The sequence below is a fragment of the Falco rusticolus genome, chromosome 4 (genome assembly GCF_015220075.1).
Source record: "Falco rusticolus isolate bFalRus1 chromosome 4, bFalRus1.pri, whole genome shotgun sequence".
Taxonomy (NCBI): Eukaryota; Metazoa; Chordata; class Aves; order Falconiformes; family Falconidae; genus Falco; species Falco rusticolus.
The window spans coordinates 39,074,151-39,096,717 of NC_051190.1; the positions used below are offsets into that span (position 1 = coordinate 39,074,151).

Below are 22,567 nucleotides of genomic sequence, written 5' to 3' on the forward strand. Positions count from 1 at the left end.
CCAGCAGGACAGGAGCTCTCCCCAGGTCTGGCTGAAAGCTCCCGCTCCCCCTCCTCACCCACCAAACCACGCCAAGGCAGCAGAGCCTGCAGACTGGGTGTGCACAACGAGCAACGCAGAAGAACAGAGTCCACGTCAAGGACAGGCAATCCCAGCAGTGCAGCCGCGGAGGCCATGCATCCAAAGCTCTCCCGCAGAGGTACGGCGCCACACAACTGGAAGACATTTTCACGTGACTAAAACCTACTAACCCCCAGTAGAGAGAAGCAGCCGGTAATCGCCCACTCAGCCATCCCAAACAGCCCCCTCGCCGCTGAGGAGCTTGGAGGCACTCGGGGACCCCCCACAGGGGGTCTGGGCAGGCGCCAGCCACGCTCTGCCATAACTGCACAGCCCGAGAGGCCAGACCCGCGCTGGCACGTTCCAGTGAAGCTACGGAGGGGGGTCAGGACAGAGCCGCAGTCTTAAGCTTTGCTCGGAGCTGCATTAAAATTCATGAGCTGTGCTAGCCCTAATGATGAGCAGAGCTGTCAAACACCGAGCCTGTCCCAGCTAATTATCTCTAACGAGGGCAGAGTGTCAGGGTCCCCAAGGAGCTGGGCAGCAGCTTCCCACTCAGCTCAGTTGCAGAAGAGGGAGAAGATAAGCAAATGTCATTGTGCTGGCCTAGCTACAAAATCATTAATTAGGCAAATGTGACCTTCTGTGCCAGTTTGCTCTTGAGAACCTGGACTCGCCAGAGCAGAGACATACAGGCAGGCTGGAAACACCCAACCTGTCCCCGGCAGCACTGAGCCTCCTGTGCCTGCGCAGCGAGAACACAGCCCCGGCCTGGCAGTCCCTGACCAACCAGCCACACCAGTCAGAGGCTGTGCCACACTCACCTGGGGGCTCAAATACCCCTTGCAAGGGCTCCAACCCACTCCCCCAGCCCAAAAAGCAGCAGAGAAGTCTCATCTTCATGAAATGCCACCATTTAGGTTGCATTCACCTCAGCCACCTCCCTCATCCCCAGGCATGCAGCACAGCCCCGCAGAGGCTCTCTGCCTACCCAGTGACCGCCTCTCCAGCACCTCTCCCCCAGATCTTTAAGGCAGATGTTAGGAAACTACTCCCATGATCCTACCCTGTTCCAGTCCAGAGAGGATCAGCCACATGCTGCTCTACACACCCAGTTTCTCTCTCATTATGGGTCCTGTGGCTCAGAAACCGAGACAGTACACTTGCCCTGCCCTTCAGTGCTGGAGAGGGGGAACCATGCCTCATCCCAAGATGTGGTCAAGGCAAAGTCACTTCCAGGGGCAAGTGACAGCCCAGAGATATGGCTCACATGAAGACAATTGTGCAAGCTCTGTGCCTGTCCCTCACCTCAGAGCTGAAGGGAGGAGAGGCTGTTTTTTCTCCAGCCAGAAGCCCACTGCAGGACCATGAAGCTTACAGACACCACCAGCGATACACAGCGCTGTTCACCAGCATGTAATTACGGTAAGTGTTTTTCAGTCCCTTGTTGCCCAACAGGAGCAAAGGCTTGAATGCCCCCTTTAACTACATTTTTACAAAACAGAAGATCTAAAAGTCACCAACTTCAAACAGAAGCAGCGCTGGAACCTAAGGGGTTGGAGTGAGCAGTACCGCCGGCGACTGCAGCCAGGGAGCTCAGCCCCACCTGCTGGCAGGCACCACTTGAGGCAGGGGCTTTGGGGTCACGCTTTGGGGGCACAATTGTCTCTGCTGCAGAAAGCTGGGGATTGATCTAAGTTACACGATCACAGAGTCTCACAGTACCTGCTATAATACACTACTGAGTAATAAGTACCAGAGAAAAGTTTACTGACGTTCCCAAAACGTGTATTTCATTTTATATTGTGATCAAACTCTCAAGAGCAGCCAACTACTTGGAAAGGCAGAAGAACCATGCTAAGTCAGTCTTACAAGAACACTTTCAGAGGCCACAGGACAGAAGTTCTTTCCACAGTCCACAGGAAGGATTTCTCATGGAATTCAGGCCGTTGTTAGACTTCAGTAACTGCAACATGCCCTGGGTACGCTCTTCACATGGCCCCTTCCACGCAACATGGTTCAGACAGAAGACTCACTGACCCCTACAGCTTGATCTGTGGCAGGGGTTTTGTGCCAAAGGTCTCTTCCACCTACTGCTTCTGCAGTGCCTGCTCTTTCAGTTGGTTGACAAGCTCTTCAGCATATACCTTAAAGAGTGGGACAGGGTCCTAAAACAAAGAGAGGATAAACCACTTAAAAGGAGTGAACCTGAGCAGCAGCAAGGGGTAAGTCTAATGGAGAGACCAGGGAGTCAGTGGTGTGAGAGTGCTAGCAGTGGAAACCAGAGAAATATGTGACTGGGTTTTTTTCAGTGGCTGAGCAAGGCAACCTGCGATGCCACTCCTCCAGACACAGCTTCTGCTCAGCTCTGTGACCTTGTCTCAGAGATGACAGGCACCTGTGTGGGCCATTCATCAACCTTCCCAGTTCTGCCTGCAGATGAGAATCATCAGTAGCTCCCAGGGACCACTTTCCTTCTAAAAAAGCTTCTTTCCCTCCCTCCTCACATTGCCCTCTGACAGTTCTGTACTGAAGCACATTGCATGAAGCAACTCCTTGAAGGTGCTGGAGCCCCAGGGGGTTCAGGGCCCAGCACCACCTCGTGCAGTCAGTGCTCCTGACCTTTCCACTCCTGCTGCAGCCACAACAGGAGCTAACAGGTCTGGGGAAAATGTCACCATAATACCCCACCACCCCAGGAAGTCCTTTTGCCCCAGCAGCTCTCTGGTGCACCCTCCTCTGCATATTGACTCTAACAAGCGAGCTGCAGCGACAGAGGGTCATGAACCGGGTGGGCCCTGAGCTCATATCCATGTGTCTCAAAGCACAAGTACAGCAGACAGCAACCAAGTTCAGGCAACAGGGCACAAGTTCTGAGCCATTCTCCCAAACATCTCTCCCCTGATCAGGGCATCTGGTTTATAATGAGCTTTAACCCAGCCCCAGGTTTTGGGCACCCAAATTCAACCAGGTTCACGTGGCTGCTCAGGAGCTTCGGAGCACCACTTCCATTGCTCAGGAATGCCCAGGCTGCTCAGATCAGCAGGACACACAGCCTAATGCAGCTAAGACATCTCAGTGCTAACCACTACCCCAGGAACTCACCTTTTTTTCTAGGAGTCTCTGTTTTTCTATTGCTTCTTCTAAACTCAAGCCAACCCATTCAGCTTCCTCTTCTGGGATTGCAAATTCCTGTGGCAAAAGGAACAGGTGGTCCAGTCCTTCCAAGTGACTAAGATACAGATCCTCTCTACGCCCAACCCACATAAACACGTAACCCAGTAGGAACATTACTACAAACAAAACTTGCAACATTGTTCCCTCATTTCTGGCAACCAAAGCCCACTTCCCTTCTTTCCCCTTAGTGAGGGTCTTGCTTTCTCTGACCAGTCATGCCTGCTGCTGTGCCTCTCTTTTCTGGGGCTGTTCCTCAGCACAGCTCCACAGACTGCAGACGCTGGTGGCGTTTCTATGCTGGCCACCATTGCCAGCTGCACAACACTAAACTGCATGCAGGCAGTCTGGGCTCCTCGCTGCAGCACCAGTATGAATTCTCACTGCCGTTGGCAGTGCCAGCTACCAGTGCTTACTGCAGACCCTCGCTGACCTTGATCACAACACAAATAGAGGCTTCTGTCTTTCTAAGCAATCAGTACAGATATTAGCAGCCCACAGAGAGACAAGAAAAACCTGACAAACAATGTTTATCTTCTCTGCCCATACCCTTAACTCTAAACACAGGACATTAACACTGGTTTGCGCTGTGACAGGATGATTAGGGCATTATCAACAAATATCACTGCAGACACCAGGCACGAATGGCAAGTCAGGCACCCACCTGGTACTTATTATAGATCGCCTCTCTTCTGGCTGGATCATCAGGATGCAGTTTTGGATCCCGCCGTGCAAGTCTCAGCAGCATTGTTCGCTTCAAATCCATCCCGAGCTTCGAGCCCATATCAGCTTTTGGAGTCTGGAGAGATAAAGTCCAACGTTAAACTCCACCAAGAACCCAGCTGCTAGAGATCACACCAATCTATTGGCACACAGACAATGCTGGCAGCTTATCCGCGTGCTGTGGAGGCTTTCGGGACACACGTTATTAAAGGGGAAAAATGCTTTGGAGCTAATTTCATCAAGATTCTGATGTTTAAAACTAAAGGCTCCAGTCAAGGGGTATTTAAGGCCAGAAGCTTTAGACCTGCGCTAATATATTAACAACGGCAGATGCCTGCAGGCCTCTGAGCGAGGGCAGCGTGGCCTGGCCGAGGCTGCTGCACAGTGAGTCCCGCCAGCCCTTACCTTGAGGATGTAGAAGTCGAAGCCATAGGCCTCATCAATAAGGTCTAGTGTCCGCATGGTGACGGTGATGGTCAGGGTGGTGTCCAGGATCTCGCTGTAGAACTGCCGCTCGAAGAGCTGTGGCTTCCACGTTTTGGGCAGCCTGGTGGAGAGCTGGGCAGAGACCGGCCGTCAGGGCCCGGGGCGCTGCCCTCCGGGGGTGCTGCTGTCCGCCACCACGGCTGAGGCTGCACCAGGGGCTGCCTGGGCCGCCCCAGACGTGACCTCACGCCGCAGGGGGAAGGCGGAGAGCGCTGCAGCAGGCCCCGGTCGCCTGACCCTCGCCCCCCGGCTGCGCACCGCCAGCCCGGTAACATGACCTGGGGTACGGCAAGGCCGAAGCGCTCACCTTGTCATTACGAGCATATCGGAAGCCGCGGATCCAACCCTCGCCGCCCCAGAGCCCCTCGTGTGCAGCGCGCGGCAGGTACACGGGCACCGGCACGTCCTGCACCCTCTCCCGCTCCCCGGTGCGCGGGTTCCGCCGGTACCGCACGCCCAGCGGCCGCCAGTGTACGGGCGTGGGCGGCGTGTCGTCCTGCAGCTGGGCCAGGTAGTGCGCCGGCAGCCGCGCACAGATGCCCTCCCGCAGCCGCAGGGCCGGCCACAGCCGCGGCGCGTACCGGTGCAGTGGCATCGCCCGCCCGTCCGCTGCCACCACCGCCCGCTTCCGCTCCCAGCGGCCACCGCGGCCGGAAGCTGCCCCGGAGCCGCCTCTCATTGGCTGGCGCGGCCGGGCAGCGGGAGCGATGGCGGCGGCCGCAGGGGGTCTTGGCCTCCAGCGCAGCACCACGGGTTTGCCCTCAAAGACCATTACCTTTATTAAATTATAAAACTGTAAGCTTTAAAATTTACGGTATAAAATAATCACAGATATTAACAGCCAAAAAAAAACCAACCCAGCTATTTTTTTTCCCCAGACAGAGGAATTTGCTCTGATTTGACCCAAAATAACGAAGCGCCCTCCTCCCCCAGGCACCGCACGCAACCTGCGCCGGGGCCAACCGTCGCGGAGCAGGGTAAAAGCAGAATTTCAACGATCAAACACAAAACAATCACGTTACCGGGATTTCTCGCCCCAAAGCTCCTCCTGCCTGGCAGCGCGGAAGCCCCTGAAGGAAAAGGCCCGATGAGGAATTATTGCTTTCTCCGGTAACCGGCAGCACCCAGGCCAGCCCAGCGGCCTGGCACAGGCTGTGAAGGAGTGGCGGGTCACCTGCCTCAGTGCTGGGGCTGCAACGCCGCTGTGCAAACCAAGATGGGGCCGGGGGGGGGGGCAGGGAAGAGCCTAAAAGTGTTAAAAGTTGGAGGAAGCCCTGAGGGCCCCACATCCCCCGCTCCCGCCATGCTGTGTCGTGTATATCAGCAGCAAAAGGCAACGCAGGGGACGTGTGTGCCGGGGGGGGGTGGTGACACCGCTGGGTGCAGGTGAGTGCCCTTCGCTCATCCTGTGTCTGCTTAAGAAGTCAGGAGTTTCCAGAGGAAAGGAAGCAGGGGGATAAAGTGCAGAGCCGAGCAGAAGGCTGGGCGCTCTCCAAAGCAAAGAAATAACCCCAGGGAGGCAAATCCTTCATTAATAGGTCTTTCCTCCCCAAAGCCACCTGAGGGGCTCCCAGCAGCATGCACCAGACCAGCCACAGCTGGAATAAACCAGCAAGGAACAATGTATTTGAGCCCTTATTTGTAGAATAAGGATGGGCAAAGACAACTTTCCTGGTTGCCACGTTTCTGCCCTTGCTTTCTGACACCTGCATGCCCTATAGTAAGGCAAAGGTGAGACAGACGCTGCAAAGGAGACTGTAGCCATCTAGGGAGCCCGTGGCAATGCTCCTGGCTGGGGTGGGACACTGCTGGTGGCCCCAGATCAGCCATGATTCCGCAGCGCATCCAGCCTCTGAGGCACAGCAGGACAGAGGAGCAGGGGGTGTGCAGCTCAGACACCACCCTGGACCACCTATGCTGCCACAGGCAGAGCTATGAGCATGCCAAACCCACAAAAGGGAGGAAGACGGTAAATACCTGAACATTGAGAGAGGAAGGCGACAGTGCAGCAGCCTGCCTCCTTCCAGATGAGCTAAGAGGGCTAAATTTAGACTAAACCCTGCACTGCTAGGGGTTTCACAGTTCTGGACAAGATGCTGCTGATGCTTCTTGCATGTCCCTATACGGGATTTTTTTCACATTCCTGTTAAGTCTGATCCTGAATCCAGGACCCAAGTCCCAGCCTTGTTCTTTCCCCAGGCCCTGCCGCTGAATCAGGGCTAGGTAAGAGCAGCACCACCTGTTGCACAGGGAGGGAGGCTCCAGACCCCTGTGGAGACGGAGGCTGAGGGCCCAGGGCACGCTGAGATCAGCTCCCTCCCTCCCCATCAGCACCAAGGGCATGCAGCAGCATTTGCCCCCCAGATCAGAAGAAACCCGTTCTCTCGGGTTCAAATGCTGACTGCAGGATGGCTGGGGAAATCCCCGTCCCACAGTCCTCTGCTGGGACAGGGGGTACAGAGGAGAGCCCAGCAGCCACAGCCCTGGCTCCAGATCAGCGTGGGCTAAGCCCAAGCCTCATGGACACAGCAGGAGGGGAAGAAGGGTTGGCTATTCCCCCAGCGCCATAGGGAGGTGGGGGACAAGCTATTCCTTGATCTAGAACCATGAAAAGCCTGCCCTGTCCCAGCAGGAACGCAGAGGTGGCCTCAAACCTGCCTTCACAAGACAAGCCCACCATCTTCATCTTTACACCTGGTCCACACTGCGCCCTCCCAGCCAGCAAATGAGCATGTAAGAGGATTGCCGACCTGCAAGAGAGGGGCAGCCCAGGCAAAGAGCAACCTCCCCAGCCCTCCACCTCTGCAACCAGGAGCCGAGCAGTTCAGGTCACAGCATAGAGCTCCTCACGGTCGTTCTGGCAGATTTGATAGCGACAAGTGAGCTTCTGTGACCAGGCCCAGGGCTTCTTATGCTTGTCCCGAGGAGGAAGCAGGAAAGCAACGCTGCAAGCCACCAGCACGTGCCAGATGCTGTGGGTGTAGTAATAGTTCTCATTGGTTTCCATGAATGCATATACTGAGATGGCAATGAAAGCCAAGGTGATCCCTGGGAGGAGGTAGAAAACCCAGCGCTTCCACGAGGAGGGATAGCAGTGCCTGCGCTTCACTCCATGGTATACCTGGAGGTGTCGGAGCACAGAAGGGTTAAGGAGCCAACCAGAAACTTGGGCAGCCAAGCAGAAGCTTAGGCAGGGGGAAACAGGCAACGCTGCCTGACCCACGAGCACCTGCCAACCTCATGGCAAGAGGGTAAGCCTGCTGTCCCCAAGAAATTCAACCTCCCCCCTTCTTGGGCCCACCTCCTGTGTACAAAACCCCCTAGCCAGCCGTGGCACCAAAGCCCAGCACAGATGCTACAGCTTCTGCTCAAGGCACAGGCAACAGCCAACCATTTTGGGACACCACTGCAGACATGGGCGTGCACTGAATTGGAACTGCAGCAGCTGGACTGTGCTCAGACCCATACCCTGGGGATTTCTCAGCTACTAGAGGGATGGAAGGTGAATCCCTTGCCCTGCCCCCTGCCTCCACCTGGGTGTTTCAGGGAGATCAGGCCATGCCTGTAAATGAGCTGGAGCCTGGGGTCTGCTGTGCCACCATTGTTCTCCGGAGGGGATCAAAGGGCAGAAGGACCTGCCAGGCTGCCCTTACTTACCCATGCTGCAATCATGATGATGAGGGCAAAGAGGCAGGGACCCATCATGTTCCACACCCCTCTGCGGTCCAGCTGCAGGGACATGGCAATTAACAGGGTCCCCAAGATGAAAAGGACCTGGGAATGAGACACCACCACTACTGTCAGTAGCTCATCTGCTGCCAGAGCACAGCCAGCCATGCCAGAGGCAGCGGGGGCTTCACCTCCTGGCCACCCACCCCTGCGTGCACACAGGACTCGGGAGTAGCATCTTCCAAAGAAGAAACCAGCAGACCCACAAACCTTTCCCACAAATATCAGTCCCTTCGGGCCCAGTCCTACAAGCACACAGGTTCATGATACAAACTCCTGGGACAAAACAACCCGCTGGTTTAAAAATCAGGGTGACAAACAGGCTTTGTCACCAGGCTGGGCTGTGTCATTGAAACAGCCGTGAGAGGGCTCAGCATGGCAACCCATGGCTTGGCTGGCTCAGGTCTGCCTTTGCTGCGCAGGGGTACCTGACACTCACGTATTTCAGGATCTTCTTTACCCGGGACATGCACAGGATCGTTACCCAGATGGACACCACAGAGCCCAAAAAGTCACAGTATTGTAGTGTGTCATAGTCCATGATGCACATCACCGCGACGCCTGGCTGGTCACACGCGTGGTAGAACTAGAACCAAGGACAAAAGCAAAGGCTGGCATGAATCCAGCAGCACCACAGCTTTCTGGGCAGGAGAAAGCTCAGCCCGTGGCAGCCAGGACCCCCCCAGCAGTGCCTCCAGGAGACCAAACCACTGTGGCATTACAGAAAGCAGATGAGAGCAGCCATCAACCTGCATCCTCCCAGCAGCAGCCAAGAGCTCCTAGGACAGCACCCTTCAAGTGTGCCATACTCCTGCCCCACCTCTGCTCCCTGGGGTCCTACCCCCAAATATGAGCACCCACGGCGTAGGTGGAAGGACCTAGTAAAAATAACACTGCTGCCAAGTTCTGAAGGGGCAGGGCATGTCCATGGAGGTGCTTCTCCAGTAATTCAGAAGCTGTGGAGCTCCAGGATGGACTGCCACACCAAGGACCTCAGTCTGATGCAGCATTCCTGGTGCTCAAGGGAGCTAGCAGGGGACCCAACAGAAGGCAATACTTACCGTGGAGAAGAACATGGTGTAGGTGTAGACGGAGGCCTCCACCAGGTAGTAGCGATAAACAGCAACTGCTATTGCCGGCAGGAACATGAGGTTGCTCAGGGTGAGCAGGAGGGTGGCCAGGTTCTGCACACCAACAGACTGGGCCTTGGTATCATCTGTGCAGCTCCACCCCCCCCAGCCTGCAGAGCAGAGAGGCTTGTGTGGATCTCAAATGCCCTACATAGTCCTCCCGCAGCACCCAGCAGCAGCACCCAGCAGGAGCCTGGGATGCTTCAGAAGAAGCAATCACACCCCCAGGCTATCCCTGACTCTCCTCTCCCTTGCTCCATCAGCCACTTGCACTCCTATTCTCAGGATGGTCTCATTACTCATCGCATGCTCTGCTGTGCAAAGTCCCAGGGAACCCCAGCAGAGCCCCATATCTGCTCCAAGGACATCCCCCAGGTTGCTCCCAGTAGCAGAGGCCATCCTACATTCCACATGGGTCTATCCAGACTGGTACTTTTCTTCCCCACAGTAACTCAACGCACATGCTACTTGCTGGTGGTACATCAAGCATTCGAAGGTCGGATGCTTCACATGATGGTATAATCTGGGTGCAAGCTCCCTTCAGATCCCAGGAATCAGGGCGGAGAATGATTCACAGCACTGAGGAAAACATTGGGCTCCTGTCCCACCTGCCACAGTGGGGCAGACTGCAAAGCCAGGCCAGGTTGCTCTAGGCCTTGCCCAACTGCATTTTGAAGATCTCCAAGGATGGAGACCTGGGTACTGTGCAGATGTGAACAACTGATGGGGGAAATTGTCATCTTTGATTTAGCTGAAGTTTCCTTGCTGCAGCCTATGTCTGTGGCCTCTCGCCCTTTCCCTGTGCTCCCCCAGAAGAGCCTGGCTCCAGGGTCCTTGTAACCCCCATGGGCAGCAGATTCTATCCCCTTCCAACTCCTCTTTTCCAAGGTGAGCAAACCTACTGCCTCAGCCCACAGTGACACGTAGCTCTGCACAGGACAGCAAAGTGACAATCTCCTAGAGGACAGTGCATGACACTGGGCACAATTCTGTCTGCTCACTGGATACCAAGGACTGAGCTGAGACAGTCTCTTATGAATAAAACCCTGCCTTTTTTTCTTTTTTTTTTTTTTAATTATTTTAATTCAAGATCAGGATGCCTTTCTGGGGAAAGGAGTTCAGTCACAGGGCAGCCTGGGTATATACAGGCACACCGTGGTCAAGAAGCAGAGTTAAAAGTAGCATCCATCCCATTACAATGCCACCAGAAACCAAGACGGCAGCTCTGCCCCTTCTGTGGGCTCCCTGCCAGGCAGAGCCCAGGCAGGCTGCTCTCTCCACTTGATTTCTGGGTCACGAATATGCAGATGGGACATTTTTCTCCAAGTGATTCAGCAGAATGCTGTCCTCAGCCTTATTCCCCAGTTCCCTTGGGCTGCTCTGTGCTTCCCAGAACCTGGAACCCTTCGGGGAAATTAGGATGCTGTTCTCCATCTCAGTCCTCACCGGCGCTGCAGCAGACAGCAAGGACATTCTGGCTCAGGCCCAAAGCCATGCTGAACCACATTCTGCCTTGCCCTTCTGCTGAGAGCAGATACACCTCCCCACCCAGGCACAGCAGAGCTATCATCTTCCCTATGATCTACTTCCTACTACCACTGACTGCCGCCCAGTCTTCTCATACCATTAAGATAATTAGCAGCTGACACAGATGCTCCTTCTCCAGGGGCACCTCGGAGTCTAAGGTCTGGCCTGCCTGCTGGCTCTTGGCAGGAGGCAGAGCACCATGGTAAAGCACAGGCAGGGACTGCAGCCCAGCATCATCGCACCCCTCACCAGGACCCTGTGACAAACCTCCCTGAAGGGCACAGGTTCCAACACAAGCATTTTCAGGCAGCCCTACTGGCTCCCTGGTCTCTCTGGGGATGCTCAAAAGCACCTCTCCAAACCCTGGGGGACTCCAAGATGGAAATGAAACTCCAAGCTGTCCTCAGCCCGACTGCCCATTTCCTCTGGGGTGCTCTGTGCTTCCCAGAACCCAGCACCCCTCAGGGAAGTCAGGATGCTTCCAAAGAGCCTGCCACAGGCTCTTTGGGCAGGCACTGCAATACCAGGCTGCTCCTGGCAGCCACAGCGGACCCCAGCTCCTCTACTCAAACACCACCACTGGAAAATGTGTCCTCCCCTTGGGGAGGTTGGCAAAGCTTCCTAGGAAAAGGCACTCACCAGCCTTGCAGCTGCAGCCAGCATAGAGGTAGCCGTGTCTTCTCAGGAGGCTGCACTGCCCGTACGGCCCACAGTCATTGAAGCAAGGGGTGAGATACGTGAAGACCGTTACTTTGGCTTCTGCGGCATTGCATTCACTGCAAGGAGAGCAGGTCACACTGGCACCCCGCTCCTTTGGGGCAGCCTTGCACCCAGGCAGCACTCTGCTCCAGGGGGTCAGGCCACGCTCCTGCACCAAGCTCCCCGCTACTTTGCGATCTGCTCCATCACTCCCAACAGCTAGCAGAGTTGGCTCTCTCTCCACTTGAGCTGCCAAACCGATGTGCAGGGAGGTATCAGCTCTCCCCAGACCCCCACAGCAGACCCCAGTGCCCATGACTGGTCCTCAGGACCAGCATTGCCAGCACTGTTTCACAGTGCATGCTCAGGGCCTTACACAAGGAACCAGCAGTAAGGCAAACTGCAGGAGTATGGGCACAGCTGCCTGCATCTCAGAGACTTCCTTGAAGGAGGAAGAGCAGCATTTTCATTTACCAGTTTGTCACCTCAAAATCTACCTGGGGAAGGGGAAGTTCATCCAGGCAAGCTCTGCCATCTGCAGTCTGCATGAGATGAGCCAGCTCAGCACCAGACAAGCTGCTTGGGCACTCACAAGGGAGCAAGTCAGCAGTGCCACCCACCTCCTTCCCCCTCTGGAGCCACAGTTCAACTGCTACCAGGTGAGAGGAGCCCACAGCGCAGCGGTGAGGACAGGGGTTCAGTTTTGCTCACACTAGCAAAGGGCAGGAGGATGCAGAGGCAGAGTGCCCTGAACTGGCCCCAGGGCAGGATGACGCCAGACTCACCCCTGGCCCTTTGGGCAGATGAGCTGCAGGGAGAGGAACCAGTCATCTGTCTGTGGGTACAGGACAATCAGCATTGCTTCTGCAGAGGACGTGCTCACGCTCAGAGGGTAGCCCTGGAAAAAAGCTTAAAGAAAAGAGGGTGCTGTGATGTGCCAAGACTGGGGGAGAAGGGCCCACAGCAATCCCAGGCTCTGACTGATTGCACAGGAATTGGATGCTCCTGTGGCTCCTTGCTCCCACCCTCAGGAGGCAACAGGGGGATGGAGAGGACCCTTGCTCCAGAGACCCTTCTTTTTTTGTTTCATCTCAGCTCTCCGTACCTACATAGACAGCACAGGGCACCTGGAATAGCCTGTTTGCTTGGCTAGTCCTCCAATGCAGATCTTGGCTTCTCTGCACACTGGCAATACCTTGACCATCCCCAAACCTTCTGCCAATGAGGCCGGAAGGACCCTAGCTGGTAATCAGACCCTCCTTTGGTGGAGGCTAACTCCTGGTGCCACACTAGCACCAGCACCCTGGGCATGTGCCAACATGAAGACCTCAGGAGGGTCCGTGCCAAAATCGGCTCATGCCACAAAGTCCTGAGTCAACAAACGGCTCACAAGATCTAAAAGCAAAGCCCCAAGACAGCATAGCTGAGCTCTCATACCTGTGCTGCAGTTCTGGGTGGCATTGAGGGACAGCACCGGCGAAGCAGCACTCACACACGCTACCACGGTGCCATCGGCCAGGCTCACGGATGTCTGTGCAAACACAGCAGTGTCCCATGTCAGAGCACCCCAGTGCCACCCCCCTGCACAATTCATCTCCCATGCTGCCCACAGTATATGGAAGCAGCAGGTGACAATAAATCCTGCAGATCAAGGTCACCCATCAGTTCAGCAGCTCTTTCTGGGCAAAGCTGTGTTCAGCTCACCCTGTGCTGCCACTGTGTCACATGCTGGCTGAAAGGCAAGAAAGCCTCCTGGGGGACTGCACGGGGGGAACTGCTCCAAAGCTGGGGCACTTGCACATCGCTTCAGCATGAGCACAGCGTGGCAGAAGTCTGAGGCAGCAGGACATCAGGGCTGAGCCCTGCTCCAGCCCTCAGGAAGTTTCAGAGAATTTCAGGGGGCTGATTTTAGGGTGTCACTGAAGGAGCCTGGGAAGCAGCGACCTGGGCAGGGACATCCCTGGGTTTGCCTGCTCAGTCTCCTCTCCTGGTGGCAAGGCACCAGGCTCCCGTGCAGAAGATGGCACTGCAGCTGCTTTCCATTTTGTCTCCTCTGCATCACTTCCCCCACATGCCAGCAACCTGTGGCATTTGAATCAGAGCTGGCAGGTAGGACATGTTGGAAGCAGCTAAAACAGGCTCAGTGTTTTGTGACAACAAAAAAAGTCCCACTGGCACCAACGACCCCTGGAGTTTGCTGATAAACCAGCCCAAGAGCAGGCACAAAGCCCCGCAAAGGGGAGACAATCCCATCAATCAGCCTCCGCACCTTGTTAAGCAGGAGACTGATGACGAGGGAACCGCCGCTATCCACGCCAGTGTTCAGGTTGAGGAGGAGGAGGGTCGGGGACAGGGAGTTCACGGGCACACTGGGACCATTCAAGAGTCTGTAGCGCACGGACACCACGTCCAGGTCCTCACGGACGACGGGCTGGTTCTGCAGGCAGAAGCTCCTCTTGTCGGACGCATTGCGTGAAGCCTCTCTGGTAGACAGAGTGGAGCTCCCTGCCGCTCCTGCACTACCTGGTCTGGGACCAGTTTGGCTCTGGTTTAGGCTGCTGAAGTTAAGGAATGAACTGGTACTTCCTGGTCTGCAAGCTATAAAGTAAAAAAAGGAGATGAATAAGAACAGCCAGAACTAGCACCTCATCCAGGCAGGGCCCCAGCAGCTCCAGACCTTCAAGTGATAGCACAAACTGGGCGTATTTCAGCTGGTTCATGCACTGCAGTATGGCTACAGCCCCCGAAAGGCACATCTGTGCAAGGGGAACTCCAGCAACAGCATCCACAAGTTGGGACACTGATGGAAGCCAGACACCGGTACAGTGGGTGGAAGCACCCTGGAGCTGTGGGGGAGTGGGAACAGAAGAAGAGATAACACAGAGCATCATAACACACCAATGTACCCAGGGAGCATCACTAGCCAGTGGCAGAGCACAGCACTTGGCTGTTCCGTAACAACAGGCTGCACAGAAGTCTCTACCAGTTCCCCAGATGCGAGCAGACAAGGGTGAGCAGGAGAAAGAAGCTAACCCAGTGTAGCTACAGGCACAAGCCATCACATCGTGGCAGATGGAGCTGCATGTGACACTTGGGTCCCACTGCTGGAACCTGTCCATCACTCCCAGAGAGCCTTAGGGCTCCCCTCTAAGCCTGCCAGGCCCTCCAGCGCAGGGGATGAGGCTCTGCTCTGAGGAGGGGATGGCAGAACCCCAGCAGAAAAAACACAAATCTTTGAAAATGTACCTAGCTGGTGAGCTTCCAAGGGTCAGACAGGAATTATGGTCACATAGTAAGAGGATGCAAAGGTGCCTATCACAGCCACAAGGAACTTGTGACCTCCTGAGTCACAAGGTGTCACCTGAAATGGTGACATCCCTTCACTACAACCCAAGACCTTACCCCAGGTAAACCTCTGTGGAATGGTTTCCTGTCTGTAGCCTGCTTATTGCCAATCGACAGTCAACATATCATTACTGTCTGGCGCATATACCCAAAACTGTTCTCCCCAAAACCATTTTCCCCACCAGATTTTAAGCCAGCCACTGCTTCCCAAACAGCCTTAGGGAAATATCATTGCTTCAAAGACCCTGAAACTGTCAGGCATTTCCAAACCAGGCAGCTCCAGGAAGTATCCCTCTTGGGTGAACATCAGAGCCTTCGCTTTTGACCCCAAAGCAATAACTGGGTCTCAGCCCCGAGGATTTTACCCAGGCAATCAGCATGCTGAGGAACGCAGACAGCTACAGCCAGCCACCCAAAGGGCCAAGAGGGACACAGTAGACATGGAGTTCTCTCTTGTCCTGCCCACAGGACTAGAGAAAGCTGAAGCCCACCTGTGAAAGAAGCCAGCATCTCCACCAACACACTGGCATTGGGAGCGCCGAGACTCTCCACCATGATCTGCAGCCACTTCTCCCAGGGGGGCGAATCCAGGGTCAGGCTGCAGTTGACGTTCCCCGTGCAGGTGATGATCCTTTGGAAGGACTGAGGCAGAGTGATGGAGCCCAGCACTACCCGCAAGGCGCATGCTTTCTGCTTGCTTGCCATGCAGCTTCGCAGCTCAAACCGCATCCCTGCGGCATGCTTGGGAACAAAGACCCTGCGGGAGAAGGGACCAGCAGTTTGCAGAGCTTGTACTGTCAACACAAGCCAGCCATGCCCCACCACAGTCCCCAGGACTTTGTGGCAAGAACTAGATTGTCCTGGTTGGTGTTGTGAAAATCCTTCCCAAAGAAAACATCTCAAAGAACTAAAATTCCCACAACTGAACCTCTAAGACCGCCCGGGAGGAGTTGGAGAAGGGTGCTCATGTGCTCCCCATGGAACCCCTGCCACTGCTGCAGGAAGCCTGGCCAACAGGGTTGGGGACCCCCCAGCTCCAGCCCCAGGGAACAACACTGGCTTCCCCTAAGCAGCACCGGTGGGAAATCCCACCCCACCACGGCCCTGAGCCTTTCCATCCGCTGCTCTCACTCACTTGACATGCAGTGGCTTAGCAGGTGAGACGACCGTTTGTGACATGGCAATGCCAGGCTCCAGGACAGGCATATCAGTGAGTCTGAGCACAAACATATCTGCCTGGAACATATAGGGGCATGGAGTGGAGAAACCCTGCAGGAGGGGAGAGCAGACGGGTCAGCTGTGGCGAGACACGCTGGGCAGAGTACAGTGGCTGAGACCCTCAGCAGGACCCTCACCTTCACTTCAATCCTGCCAGCAGCCTCAGGGAGATGGGCAGCGATGAACCAGTCTCCAGCAGCAGGGGTGGTGATGTTCACAAAGGTGGCATTTTGCACAGCACTGCTCAGAGTGATACTTATGTTATAGGAAGGACGGACGGTTGCATTTGCAGGAAAACGAGTGCCCAGTGGATTAATTACAGGAGGGGCTCCATAGCGAAAGTGCCTGCGAGAGAAAACAGAATGCAAATAAATCAGGGATGCAAAGACACTGGCAAGATAAACTGGGATACAAACTCATCAGCGGACACCCAGGCTGGCCTGGGATCGGAGGGGGAGCAGCCTGGAAAACCCCCACATTTTCAAGTGGACCACAGGAGCCATCAATTTCATCTGGCAAGGACTGGATGCTATTAGCTTATCCGGGATTTATTTAGAGATTGGTTTAACTTGCCTGCTTATTAAGATAAGGATTTACATGGTTCCATCAAGCCTGAAAGCAAATTTCCACGCTCAGTAAGGTTAAGCCCCAGCCGCAGGACTACTCCTTTTTTTTATAACCATGAACAAATACCCCATATAGGCTAAATCACCAACAAAAAGCTTTAATTTTCTAGCTAAGATCTGCATCTTCCCTATTTCCTCTTTTAAGAAGGGCAGGCTGACAGACTAAAAAGATGTTTACCCAGTAAGGTGCATGTGACTGACTTCAGTACACCAGCACTTCTGCTTTCCAGATACACAGCCCAATGTTTGAGGCAGCAGAAAAGCAGGCAGCTAAGTAACACGCGAGATATTTATTTGGGCAGCCAATTTGGCATTTAATTTGCTCGCTTTTGGACTGCGCTGCAACAACACGTAACAGGTCCAGCAAGCAGGCGGGACAGGTTTTTATTAACCCATTTGAGCTTAGCTGGGCTGGTCTGCATTTCTTTGGATATCATTTTGCTGTTGCCTTGTCCCTCACATCCCCAAGCTACTGGAAACCCTTCTAGGAAGCAGGAAGTAGGAAGATCATGTATGCCAGGCTGCTCTGGAGCAACTAGGAGCACCAGTCTGTGCCCAGGACAGACCAGGGAAACGCAAGCCAAGCAGCTTCAGTCGCTCCCAAGACCTCTGTGGAGTGGGTGCCAGACACCCATGTGTCTCCATAGGCACTTGCCCAGGAAACTTGGTACTCTCCCAAGATACAACTCAAAGTCTTGCAAGTTTTTGACCTCAAATCCTTCAACAACTCAAGTACCGCTTAAGCAGCATTTTTCACTGGCATTGAGTTTGCAATCTCCTCATGCTCTTGTGTCTGCAGGACTCAGCGTTCCTCTCCTGTCTCTGCTTCACACACAGCCGCATCCCCTACACAGCGTCCCCAGTCTCTTTAGTTCCTCTGTACTGGGGAATTCATCCACCTCCAATTGGTTTGGGACTTCTCAAGCCCCTTGTAGTCCTGCCACATCCTTTGGTACCATGTGCAGGATCCTGCCAGGCACAGAAAGGTCCAGGAACAACTTTGCTCACGAACAGTAACACCAGCCTCACCGTGAAGCTCTCTCCATGTTTCTAAGGCATCCCTTAGACACCACATCTGACAGACAGCCCCAGATCCACTGGTAACACCAACACAAAACGCTCTACAGGTTTAAACACAGATTTAGTGTTAATACATGAAGAAACTGTGGCTGCTGCAACTGGGGAACAGACGCCCAGCCTCCTACAACTAACCAATCACAGCCATGAGCAACAAGGACAAGAGAAGGACTGGCAGCCCACATGGGACAAGCACTGGCACAGGGACATACATACACTGTGATCTCCATGCTGGTGCACTCAGGTCCTTTCCCCCGGGAGGCCTGCAGGAGCCAGCGAAGCAGCACAGTGTCTTCTGGCACATGGAAGTGGAAAAGCTTGGCGTTGCCATACCAGCTGTAGAAGGACAGCTTCTGTGCGCTCTGAGAGAAGTACTCAGAGACATACAGGGAGTCTGAAAGGGAGAGAGCACAGCAGTTGCTGGGGCAGGCTGCAGGGCACTACACCCGCCCACAGAAGCACACAGGAGTTTTAAGGTTGCTGGAGAGGAGCCCTTTGTGTCCCTGGTTGCTCATCCCAGTCCCCCTAGGTGATCCACATTGCTCCTCTAGCTAGAACTGCCCACAGCCCTGCTACAAAACTATCACCTGGAGCCAGAGAGCCCTAAAAGATGCCTTAACTACACTCTGCGAGATGTGCTCTGAAGATGACAGATCACAGGAGATGCTGAGGAGAGGAGGAGGAGAAGTTGATGGCACAAGAAGACGTGATGGAGTAGGCATCAGCAAACACTGGGGCAAACAGTGCAGAGCAGGTAACACAGGGGTGCAGGTAACACAGGGGTGCTCCAGGTTCCAGCAACAGTTTATGGTGCCAACAGGGAAGAGCTGTGCCCTTGTTTGTCCCTGCTGAGTGCACAGACTGATGTTACCCATCTTACCCAGTTCAGGACACACGTACTGCGCAACATGCTGCCTTCCTGTGATGCCCAACATGATGAAAATTCATGTGCTGCAAACCTAACCCTGCTTTCAGATGTACCTTCCAAAGTCTAAAGATTTTCCTGCCTGGAAGAAAGCTGCTGGGATAGTGAGAACAGCTCTAGGGTAGGCTGAAAGGTCATGCAAGAATGCAACAGCCATTCAGTCAAAGTGCTATCGGGACTAGGTCCTCCATCCACCCCTCTGCCCATCTATGCCTACAGACCACCCCCAGCCTGCTGATAATTTCACCTGCAAAATTTTACATTGGTGTTATTGTCAGCAAGAAACCAGCCAGACTGCAACTCGGGGACAGAAAAGAAACATCACACCAGGGTTGAGAAGAGGACAAAACTGCACAGAGACAGCAGAACCAAGGCCATATTGCCCACCCAAATACAAGGTTCATAACACTCAGTAAGGGGGCAGAAGAAGATGTCTCCATATCTCTGCTGAGTCTTCTCAGATGCTCCTTTTCTACTCTGGAATTCCCTGGAGTGGGGCAAAACCATGGCACCTTTCAGACGCAGACTCCTCATTTCTATCAGAGAATAAAGCAGCAAACATGGTTTAACTTGCCGTCCTCTGACACTGCACAGGGTCATGCTGGACACACAGAGGTCCCAACTGAGTTTAAGAAAGATGCCAAAAAAGGAGAAAAACAGTTCTCAGGCAGGACCAGAGCCTTGGGATGTACTTCATGTCAAGAGGCATCTAATCCAAGCAGGAACTACGATTCATGCCCCAAAGCAGGATGCACGCTGGCCTGTACCCACGGCGCTGCAAAGAGACAGGAGCGGTAATCATGGGTTTAGTTCGTTGGCAAATTACCAAATCAAAGCCTCCAGGCACACTGCAAACCCAAGAGGGAAAGGAGGAAACAGGAAAGCAAGAAATACCAGCCACGCAAGCCAAATGGAGGATTTGCTTGTGGAGGAAGAGTGTGGCCACGCCACCTCGCCGCAGGGACTGCCCCGGCTGTGCACCCATGGGGTCCAGCCAAGGGAGCAGCACTTTTTAATGCACGGGGCCAAGCAAGGTCACGGGGAAGGGTGAGCCTTGAGCAGGACAGCCAGAAGTCCACAGCCCGTGGCCAGAGCCGTTCCGCTGCAGTCCCCACGCTGGGGTTCCACTGCTCTCTAGGCCAGCAAGGAGCAGAGACCACAAAAGGGGCTTTTCAAGCAAATGCTCCCCGGCTGCCCCACCAGTGCAGTGCATGGGCTATTACAGACAAGAGTTGGCTGTGATGCCCTACAAGCCCAGTTACATCTCACGCATGGGAGCTACAGAAAGGAGCAGTCTTAACCGGTGGTGTCTATAGCCCCAGCTGCACTCTGCATGCACACGGCACGTTCGTTTCTGGAAATCCATGGAGATGTTTGGGCATAGGATGAGGGCAGACAGGGACACAGTGTGTGATTAGAGCTGGGAGAGCCCTGGTCCTGCTCAGTGCAACAGGTCTCACCTGACAGCCTGCATGGGGATAAGCCCTCTCACCTCAACACAAGCTGCTCCAGCCCTACCGGCTGTCAGGCTCTGCAAGGCCAACAGCCACGGTCACCACCCATCCAGCACGTTCTCACAAAGCTAAAGTGTGATTTGTGTGGTTTTGGGGGAGAAGAGGGCAGGCAGGCTGCAAAATTAAAACCTCCAGCCATCAGCAACGCTATTTATTAAGGACTGGTCAATTATACAGAGAGAGCTCAAGCGCAGTAACAGGTCAAGGGCAGGCCGGCAGACCCGTCCTGCCCACGCATTACCTGAGATCAGGTTTGCAGCAGCCGTGGCTGTACCAACAAAATGCCAACGTGGACAAAGTCCGCTCACACGCAGCTTCTCTCGGCGACAACTGGCCAAGCGCCCGCTCGCTGGCTTTGCTGTGCTGGGCACCCGAGAGCTGCACCAGAGGGTGGGTAAACCATCTCCCAGGGCACCCTCCGCCTGGGCTAACAAGGAAATACCACAGGCACATAAACTGAGTATCAGCAGAGAAAAGCCAGAAAGACAGGTCACTGCAGGCAGGGCGTGCGCTCCGGCAGCCCATTTGCATCGAGGGCGCGTACTCTAGTATTTGCTGTGCTCTGTATGTGTCTGTCCCCATCTATTCAGTATGCTCTGTGCCAGCATGGCAACACCTGGAAAGTCCCACTCGACTGTCCCATGATGTAAAACAAGCCTTTAAACTGAGCAAGGGAGTTGTCAAATGGGTGTTGTTTCCATCCTCTCCTATACAGATTTCACATAAGCAGATTTCAAACATATGATGCAAAACCCCAAGTGTTTTTCAGACAAGAAACAAGATGTGGTAGAATCACAGAGTGTGCAAATGTCTCTCTAGGGATGCACTCTGCCCTAAGTTACTCCAGGAAGGGGTTTGGTGGACTTGGCAGCGTTATGTTGGACTCGACGATCTTACAGGTCTTTTCCAACCTCAACGATTCTGTGCAGAGAGGAGATGTGTTATTTCAATTTCAGAATAAAGAGCCGCCTGTGACAGCTTGCGTTTGTTTGTCCACAGATGATCTCACGGCAGTTTTAGAAAATGATACCTGGACTGCTGGTTTCAGGGCTTCCCACCAGAAGCATGAGGCCCTCCTTTCAAAGCAGATGCTGTCTAAAGCTACTGAGATGGCGATCAGTCCGACTCAGGAAAGGACATGACTATGTGGCAGGATGTCCGGCTGTTTATCGTGTAACAGAAACCCTGTTCCTTTCACCCCGGTCAAAACCACACCTGTAGCTGCTGAAGAAAGAAGACCCCTTGCTCCTCTGGGGAGGAGCTGACCTTGGCCAGCGCCCAGACCTAACCCTCCTGAGGCATTCCCCCACCGATGGCACAGCGCCGAGACACAGCACCCCGCACCCCTGCGGTGCAGGGGGCCCCTGCGGGGCTGGCTGCCCAGCTAGCAGGATGCCAGCCGAGGGTGGGCTGGGGGCAAAAGGCCGCTTCACCCGGCGGCTCCCGGAGCAGCCTCCCTGCTCTGCCGACTGCGGGTAAGTGCCACCCACCATCACTGGCTGATAGCCACTGCCGGCACAAGCCCACCTCCACGATGGGGTGCAGCAGGCAACCAGCCATCCCTCCCCAAAGCCCCCACCGTCGGCCGGCCCTCCGGAGGGGGAGGCACGGCCCCCGGGGAGCCCACCGCCCCACCAGAGCCTCCGCTCTCACCCTTCGTGCCCCGGCAGCACCGTGACCCGACCGCCGGGCGGGACCGGCGCAGCCCCAGTACGGCCGGAGCCCGACGGTGCCCGCCCCACGCGTGCCCCACGGTGGGCGGCTCGCAGAGCCCCCGGTCCCTCGGGAAATCACGGGGCCACCTCACAGCCAGCCCCGGGACCCGCGGGACCGGCTACCGGGGCTAGCGGGCGGGCAAGTGCCCGCTCACTTCAACGTAACCCCGTGGGTCTCCCACCGGCGCCTCTGCGCCCCGGGACCCCTAACCCCGCCCCGTCCCCGTTCCCCCGCCGCCGGCCGGGACTCACCGGGGCCGGTGCGGTTGCCGCGGCCGGCGGGGAGCGCCAGGAGCTGCAGCAGGAGCAGCAGCAGCAGCAGCAGCAGTAGCCGCAGCGGCGGGCCGGCCCCCCGCACCATGGCCGCCCGGCGCTACCCCGGCATCGCCGCCCGCCGCCCGGCCCGCAGCGCCATCCCCGCCGCCACCGCCCCCTTCCGCCGGCCGCCCCGCCCCGGCCCGCCCCCCGGAACCGCCGCCCCCCGGAACCGCCGCGCCGGGGGGAGCCGCGGAGTCGCGGTGCTCGGGGGCAGGCAGGGGTCTGCGGGGTGCTCGGACCCTGGGGGGCGCCCCCTGTCCTGGGGAGCCCCGTGATCCCGGGGAAGCTCTGGCGTCCTGCC

General features: G+C 55.5%; 2 protein-coding genes and 1 long non-coding RNA gene across 3 annotated transcripts; all 3 read right to left on the reverse strand.

Moving 5' to 3' along the window:
* Positions 1-1,806: 1,806 nt before the first annotated feature.
* MRPL28 (mitochondrial ribosomal protein L28) lies at positions 1,807-5,086 on the reverse strand. The gene is made up of 5 exons (XM_037385028.1): positions 4,751-5,086; positions 4,363-4,515; positions 3,899-4,033; positions 3,166-3,252; positions 1,807-2,228 (listed from the first exon to the last, which is right to left on the reverse strand). The coding sequence occupies exons 1-5, from the start codon at positions 5,036-5,038 to the stop codon at positions 2,151-2,153; spliced, it is 741 nt and encodes a 246-aa protein (XP_037240925.1). The 5' UTR covers positions 5,039-5,086; the 3' UTR covers positions 1,807-2,150.
* Positions 5,087-5,210: 124 nt separating this feature from the next.
* Positions 5,211-22,353, reverse strand: PGAP6 (post-glycosylphosphatidylinositol attachment to proteins 6). The gene is made up of 13 exons (XM_037385027.1): positions 22,201-22,353; positions 18,011-18,188; positions 16,229-16,436; positions 16,009-16,142; positions 15,365-15,630; positions 13,798-14,126; positions 12,966-13,059; positions 12,314-12,437; positions 11,469-11,605; positions 9,234-9,412; positions 8,612-8,758; positions 8,101-8,217; positions 5,211-7,564 (listed from the first exon to the last, which is right to left on the reverse strand). The coding sequence occupies exons 1-13, from the start codon at positions 22,307-22,309 to the stop codon at positions 7,268-7,270; spliced, it is 2,319 nt and encodes a 772-aa protein (XP_037240924.1). The 5' UTR covers positions 22,310-22,353; the 3' UTR covers positions 5,211-7,267.
* LOC119146810 lies at positions 20,356-21,681 on the reverse strand. The gene is made up of 2 exons (XR_005103849.1): positions 21,264-21,681; positions 20,356-21,154 (listed from the first exon to the last, which is right to left on the reverse strand). It is a non-coding gene; the product is annotated as an uncharacterized LOC119146810 (long non-coding RNA).
* Positions 22,354-22,567: the final 214 nt, after the last annotated feature.

Coding starts and splice junctions, on each gene's coding strand:
- PGAP6 (XM_037385027.1), bottom strand. CDS start 22,309: ATGGTGCGGGGGGCCGGCCCGCCGCTGCGGCTACTGCTGCTGCTGCTG. Junction 11,606..12,313: donor ATCTGCCCAAAGGGCCAGGG/GTGAGTCTGGCG, acceptor CTCTCCTTGCAG/TGAATGCAATGCCGCAGAAG. Junction 7,565..8,100: donor TCATCATGATTGCAGCATGG/GTAAGTAAGGGC, acceptor CGACACCTCCAG/GTATACCATGGAGTGAAGCG.
- MRPL28 (XM_037385028.1), bottom strand. CDS start 5,038: ATGCCACTGCACCGGTACGCGCCGCGGCTGTGGCCGGCCCTGCGGCTG. Junction 4,034..4,362: donor TCGACTTCTACATCCTCAAG/GTAAGGGCTGGC, acceptor TTATCTCTCCAG/ACTCCAAAAGCTGATATGGG. Junction 3,253..3,898: donor CGATCTATAATAAGTACCAG/GTGGGTGCCTGA, acceptor CTTTTGCCACAG/GAATTTGCAATCCCAGAAGA.